The 7486-nt window shown below is 34.7% G+C and overlaps 1 protein-coding gene across 2 annotated transcripts in view; it reads right to left on the bottom strand.

The window, feature by feature from the left end:
- Positions 1 to 7486, bottom strand: part of RPRD1A (regulation of nuclear pre-mRNA domain containing 1A) — a 72523-nt gene that overhangs the window by 33334 nt on the left and 31703 nt on the right. For both annotated transcript variants that reach the window (XM_082354093.1, XM_082354092.1), the window contains exons 2-6: positions 6972 to 7101; positions 3907 to 4013; positions 3730 to 3827; positions 514 to 640; positions 229 to 404 (exon numbers count right to left, since the gene is read on the bottom strand). In XM_082354093.1, coding sequence (XP_082210219.1) covers positions 229 to 404; positions 514 to 640; positions 3730 to 3827; positions 3907 to 4013; positions 6972 to 7101 — 638 coding nt within the window. The remainder of the gene's footprint in view (positions 1 to 228; positions 405 to 513; positions 641 to 3729; positions 3828 to 3906; positions 4014 to 6971; positions 7102 to 7486) is intronic.

Raw genomic sequence — 7486 nt, 5'->3', positions numbered from 1 at the left:
AAATGCAACCAATTCTGCTAATTCCAAATTTCTAAATTTACTTAGGCAGATTGATTTGGTTCAAATAAAAAGAAACCAATTAATGCAAGGAGTAGCTTACCTGGGCCATTGTCTAAAAAGGTCTATGTCCAAAAAATGCAAAATGTTCAGGAATATTAAGCTATTTTTAAATTCCTACCAAAAAATAAATTAAATAAATAAGCACTAAATAAGGAAAAGGTTACGCACTTCCAATTTATGTTCTTTCTCTGCAAGGGCTTCCTTTTGACAACGAAGAAAATCTGCTAACATTCGAGTGAGTTGCTTCCTATCATCTATTTCAGCCGCCAATCTGCCATTGTAATCTGCCAGCAACATACAAGCATCCTCTACCATTTTAGAAAGTCTTTCTCCAGATTCTTTGTCTAAGAAAAGCACAGAATAACAAAATTATTACACAACAAAAACAATGCCATATGTGGTTTCCTTACTCCAACTCCCAAAGAAGTTCCAGATCACATTTTCTTTTCTTACCTGTTATTTTATCTAGTAGGGATACTTCTTGAACTTCAACAGGCAAAGAAGCTATCCTTTGATGAACCGCTGCATCACCAGAAGCTGCATTTTCTAGATCTTGTAATGCTCTAACGAGATCTAGAGTCTAAAAAGTTATACAACTTTAGAAGCAAAATTAGTGAAGCTTAAACAAATATAAAAGACTTGAAATTTATTTCATATTCCTTAATCCTTATGGGCTATTTATTAGTTTAAACTGCTTTCAGAGACAGTCCATTTCTTTCATATATTAAGAAAAAAGCTACACTATACTAGGTATTGGAAATATATAATTTGGAAACATATAGATATTTCTAGTGGTGGAGACAGATAGTGTAAAAATAATTATCTGACTATTAAAATGATATGATTCATTTATAAGCCAAATACATACAGTGGTAAAAGGCAGGCTATAATTTCAACCTGGAGAATACAAGTTTTATGTATGATATAGTCATTGTATTATCATTATACATAAGAATTTTTTGTATTAAATTGGATATTGGGGGATGGGGGATACAAATCATCATCTACCACAACAAAGAAGAGCCCCCCAAATTCCATTTCTCAATAAAGTAGTTAAAGCATAAGAGAAATGTAGTTTTGGAATATGTATGTTCAAATATGGCACCTTAACTATTCTATGGTTTGTTACTAAGATCATTAAAATATTACAAAGTTCCATATATCTGATGACTAATATTTATATAATGCTTAACCAGTATTTTATCATCAGAATATTTTAGTTGCACTGTTTTCATACCAGCTATAATTAGGAGGGAAGGGCAAGTCTCTGCTGATGATTTCACAATTCATAATATATCTAAAGTTATTCCAAAGAAAATGGAGTAAATTTTCTTTTTACTAGTCTCCATTCCCATCCCACCTCCCTTTTTCTTTTTTCTTTCTTTTTTTCATCTCTAAGCCTAGATCCTAGAACACTAGGAAATTACACACATACATGAAAAATATAGGATATTCAAATTCTGTGTATATATTCAGATGACACTAACAGCCAGTAACTGATTTTTCTTTAAGCTATTCCCTTATAAAAAATGCTATCAATGGGGTCTAGCACATAGCAAATGATCAAACATGATAAGAATGAATGGAACCTAATAAGAAATATACTATCCCAAGTGTGCTTTTAATTCACCACTACATGTTTAAAATACCAATATTTAAAAAAATAATTTTGTTATATTTCCCCTCTACAATGAAAGTGAGCTTAAGAGCAATGACAATTACTGGGAAGCTTGTTTCCCATGGTGCCCCAAATAACTTATATATTTTTAATTTTTAATCACTTAGGAAGTTCTAAAATTTTCTGGAGTTCTAAGAAGAAACCTGGCTTTACGGTTTTGACGATGTACGCATGCTTTAATTACAACCTACTCTCATTGCACCTTCACACTCCTACATGAGCTAATTCTAAGTTCCCAAAGCTCAGTCAAGGATCCAGATAAGAAAGCAAAGTTGTCTCGAACAACACTAGCCTAGAACTTCCTGATAGAGGAGAATGAAATGTGTTCAACTACATTCTATAAAGAGAAATTTTAGCCATTCTTATAAAGAATGACATATATAAAATGGTAACTATAAAGCTGAACCACTGAGAATTACGCAGTACAACTAATCTGAAAACGGTCATTATAAAACAAAACGCGATAGCATTTTACACAAGTACTAGGGAAGAGTCAGGTGGTTACTCAGAAACTCCTAGGAAGTACAACTTAGGTTACTCTTTCATCAGGTAGAATAGGAGAGGGTAAGACCCTATATTTAGAACTGGGGTAAAATACTGTTCATGGAGTCATTACGGGGCTCTTAGCAAAAAGTGATTCCTTGTCTTGAATTATTACCAAACAGAGAGAAATATAAGCCTTAGTGTTTGGTTGTTCCAAACGTTATGTTCCTATTACATTTCTATTCAAGCTCTTATCCATGGTGACCATATGGGCTTCAGCATTCCTGTCATTAAGCCCCAGTAGGGGCTTGACTCAGGTACTAGCTGAGACCCTCAGTCAAATTCTTTCTGCCTCCCAAGTACTAACACTGATATAAATCCACAATTCCAGGCAGTAATTGGTTGTATCTTTATTTCAAGCTCTTTTCATGGCGACCATATGGGCTTCAGCATTCCTGTCATTAAGCCCCAGTAGGGGCTTGACTCAGGTACTAGCTGAGACCCTCAGTCAAATTCTTTCTGCCTCCCAAGTACTAACACTGATATAAATCCACAATTCCAGGCAGTAATTGGTTGTATCTTTATTTCAAGCTCTTTTCATGGCGGAAAGAGCTTCATCCAGCTTCAGGTTTCATGCAGTGAGTTCTGGTCCAGGTCTCCAACTCCTTAAGTTCTTGTTACTCTACAGGATACTACTTTCTGCAAACCATGTCTGCTTCCAGACAAAAGCTCAGCAGGAACCATACTCTGGCTCACATTTTGAGTTATGTTTCTGTACCATTTGTAGCCCATGGCAATATTTACCTTGTTTTAAGAATATGGCTATGTCTTCATTTTCTCCTTTAAAATTTTATCTGTCCCTCCTATATGTTTGAAACATAGAAGCAGGAAGCTTTAAGACTCAATGCCCACATAATTAAGGTAAAAATGTCTTTTTGGAATCATCTGATGGTTAGAAAATGCTATATTGTATCAACCTGGGAGGACATGGAGTATTAAGATAATGATTCTGATTCATCTTATTTTATTACCATGGAACTACATGGTTTTATATAGTTACATAGAACTGTATGAATACATACTCGTTAACTCTAACATGCATTTTTACATGTTTAAAAGCAAAAATACTTAAAAGAGTGGTGCTTATCTCTAGGCATGGAATTTTTAGCATACTTAAATCAAACAACAGAATAGTCTTATCATATAATGTTTTATTTATTTAAAAGGAAACTGTTTAAATGGTAGATATCTCATCAGACCTAATCATACTTAGCAATCAAATACTCTTTCTACGCAAAATGTAAGTGCCTAATATACAATATACAACACACTACATTAAACATAAGCAATGTATTAATCAGAAAATAAGACTTATTCACATAGCTTCTTTCTTGTACCCAGAATTATAATAAAAGTCAATTTACAGAAGTAAAACATTGAAATTAGTAAAGCTTGATGGCTACATGAAGTACTAGCAATTAACTCCCTTAACAGAGAAAAACCACTACCTGTGGTGGTTCACTTGGAGATCCTAGAGAGGAACAGTTTTCATTCTCATCCACCTTTATCTGTTCATATGTTCGCTTCCTAGGCTTCTTATCGCCATCTGAATTGAAAGAACATTTAAGTATTAATGAGAGAATACATTTTAATGAAGAGATAATGATAAAAGATTATATACTTACACAGAGCTTGCTTAAGTTGTTCTAATACATCATTTTCATAAACAGACCTTTCTTCCCAAATAGATAACACTCTTCCAAGGTGCTTCTTACAACTTTCATCAGTTTCACTAAAGAAAGATAAAAATATTAACAGTAAAATGCATAGTGCTATTGCAAAGATAATGGTGATATTAAATACAATGACACTCATTCCCTGAAAAAAGCTCCCAAATGTTTACTAAGTTCCACTATGTGACCAGCAGTTCAGGGGTGAAGTGACCAAGACAGACATATTCCCTGCTTCCCTTAAAGAGCTTAGAGACATATTATTAAACAAAAAATGATGAAAGTGTTAGTACTGGTGACTAGGGGTTATCAAGAAGGTACCCCTAACCTAATGGGGGATGAACATAAAGCTAAGGAAGATTTCTAATGGGTGATTTTTAAACTTATTTAACAAATATTTATTGATCAAGGTACTATCTCTGACACTGGAGATACAAATGGAGCTTATGGCAGCTGTATTTTTATAAGTGCCACAAAAGAGAACAGGGTGTTAAAGACAGGCTTAACAGAGAGACACGGTCCACTTCAAGAGAGACCAGGAAGGGTATGTGAGGAAGGGTATTTGAGGAAATGATGTATTTAATCTGAGTTCTAAAGACTGGATATACAGGGAAGTGGGAAACAGACTACTTCCAACCACTTCCCACCGCCTTCATCACTACCACTGTAGACTGAGCCACTATTATCTCTTGCCTGGATTTTTTTTTTAAAGATTTATTATTTATTTGTTTATTTAATTTATTTTTGGCTGCGTCAGGTCTTAGTTGCGGCATGCAGGATCTTCGTTGATCTTGCCTGGATTTTGGTAACAGTCTTCTCATTGGTCTCCCAGGCTCTACTCCTTCATTCTATTCTCTACTAAAGTAAATCATACCATACTGCTCTCAGTTCTCTAAGAACCACCAATCATACTGAGAATAAAAGCGAAATTCTTGTCCTGGGCCACAAAGTGGACATATTCTGCTTCCTGGCTACCTCTCAGTCCACATTTCCTAAATACAAATCTCCTTGCTGATCCTCAAACATGCCCAGCACATGGCTATCTCACTGCTCTGCCAAGTTTTTTCTCTACCTAGGATCCTTTCCTCCTAGAGTCAAATGGCTTGTTTCATCCCTCCCTTTAGTCTCTGTTCAAATGCTAACTCCCCAAAACAGTCAATCTTTATCTCATAAAATAACTGAGCACCATCACACTCTCTAGCTCCTTCCCTGCTTTACGTTTCTTCACAGTACTTATCTTTTGACATTTTAATATATATTCACTTGTCTATTACTTTGTCATCCACTGAAATGTAAGCTCCACTAGAACAGAACTTTGTCTCTTTCACTACTGTATCCTCACTGACTAGCACATAGTAGGTGGTCAATAAATATTTTATTGAATTCTAGGGAGGAGCAACATATATTAAAAAGCCTAAGGCAGAAAGAACTAAGAGATTCAGTTAGCTTAAACTGTATAGTGTATAGAGTGTGTGTGAGAGAGTGTGGTGGTTGCAGGATGGCCATGGGGAATGTGAGACAGGAGACTGAAGAGGTAGCCTGGGCCATGAAGGAACACCTGAAGTCTTACTCAGGACCTGAGACTTGATCTCTAGGACAAACGAGAACCACTCAAAGGCAAGAGAGCGTTGTATCAGCTCTGCAACTCTGGCTACAGTTTCCTAAATGGATTAAACAATACTGGAGGCTACTGTAATTATACAGAAATGACATTACGGTAATTGGAATGGAAAGAAATCTAAAGAACCGAGGGAACTATATGTACTATGAGGGATAAGGGGCGTGAAGGAGAAAAGACAGTTGATATATTATAAATCACTATATCACAGAGAGTTCAAGATAACACCTAGTTTCTCACATGGGCATCTGGATAGATGGAGTTACCATTCATCAACAGAGTGAACCCAGAGAGGAAGCAAGTTTGACAGGGAGGAAGGACACAGTGAGTTCAATAACAGACACAGTGAGTCTGAGATGTTTGGAGGCATACAACTAGAAATCAATAGGCAATTGGATATACAGGACTAAAAGGAAAAACATCTGGACTGAAGCATAAGATTGCCAGTTTTTAGATTATGGATAATAACTAAATACATGTAATGTATGAAATCACCCAGAGGGCTAGTAAAGAATATGACACCAGAAGAAGGCCCAGGACTAAACTCTAAGAAACACCAGCACCTGAAAAGATGGTAAGAGTATCTAAATTGAAGGATGAATAATATTAATTTAAGAAAGCAATATACTGCAGTGTTTCACACTCTGTAATTTTTTTTTCCACACTCTATAATTTTTTTTAAAAATGCATCTACTGTGACTAAACCTGCAGGGCATGTGGGAAGTATATTTTCATCCTTAAATCATTCAACACAGATCATCATTCACCACTGATTTCTATAATTTAGATTGATTTAATCGCCTACCCCAATAATGTTTACCCAGTAATCTACCAAATATTTGCATATAATGTTTGGAAATAAGCATTTTAAAAGTACAGATTTCTACCTTCAGAATTTTTCTGTAGCAAAATTTTCAACAGGCTTATGATTATTTTAAATATTCTGTATTTCCAAAGCATTTAAAAATGTTATGACATACACCCACACACTAGAAAACCTTAAAATCATTAGAAGCAATATGAGAGAAAGGGGTACTAAGTTTTTCCAGAAATATTAGTTGGAAGATTGATAGTTTTATAAGCACACAAATTTTCAATTCAACACATTCATTCATTCTTAATGAATTTCATTCCAAAATGGCAGTTGCTTTTGGTTACTTAAGGAAAAGGTGAAATTCAAATACTCCAAATGCCCACCTTAGTAACAGCTCAAAAAATTTTTCCTTCACAGCAAGTATTTAACACATTTACAAATGCCATTACAGGTAAGTCTTTTCAAGTGAAAACTTCAAAGAAATATATACTTTGTTTTTTTTATTTTAATGTCTTAAGGCAAGTTTTAGCAAAATGACACATTAGGCATTTACAACAGGTTACCTAGTACCCAAAACAATTATCATACCTTGAAACATGCTTAAAAGCCTCCACTATAACTGGTGCAAAATCTTTTGTAAACTCTGGCCCCTTCCTTTTGCTGTTCTGAATGACATCATTAGCTAGGTAGAGAAAAGTAAGCTTCCTGTTTGGTTTGGCTGAAAAAAAAAAAAAAAAAATTTAACCTAATTAAAATATCCTCACTTAATTTAGACAAACTTTCTCAATACCTGAATTAAGCAGTTTGAGAACTACGACAAACTTACTAACCTCTGTGTATTATGTTCAACCCTAGCTTCTCATTCTACTACCAAACTTAGCAAGTCATTATTCTTTAAAAGATAACTACTCTGGTTTCTGAAGATCACTCATGTGAGGAAAAAAGAGAACTTAAGAGGCAGAGCTAGTCAATGAAATATCTGTTTCCTTACAGTTCTAAGTCGCCCAAACCACTTATCCTTGATTAGTCTTTTTTTTTTTCCCAAAACAAAATTATTTATTTAATCCAAAATTAAAAAGAAATTGGTGGTAAGGAAATAGACT

The sequence above is a fragment of the Balaenoptera borealis genome (assembly GCF_965194805.1).
Source record: "Balaenoptera borealis genome assembly, chromosome: 14".
NCBI classification, from domain to species: Eukaryota; Metazoa; Chordata; class Mammalia; order Artiodactyla; family Balaenopteridae; genus Balaenoptera; species Balaenoptera borealis.
Note: the sequence above shows the minus strand (reverse complement) of the source record. Positions and strands in the feature narration are given on the sequence as shown.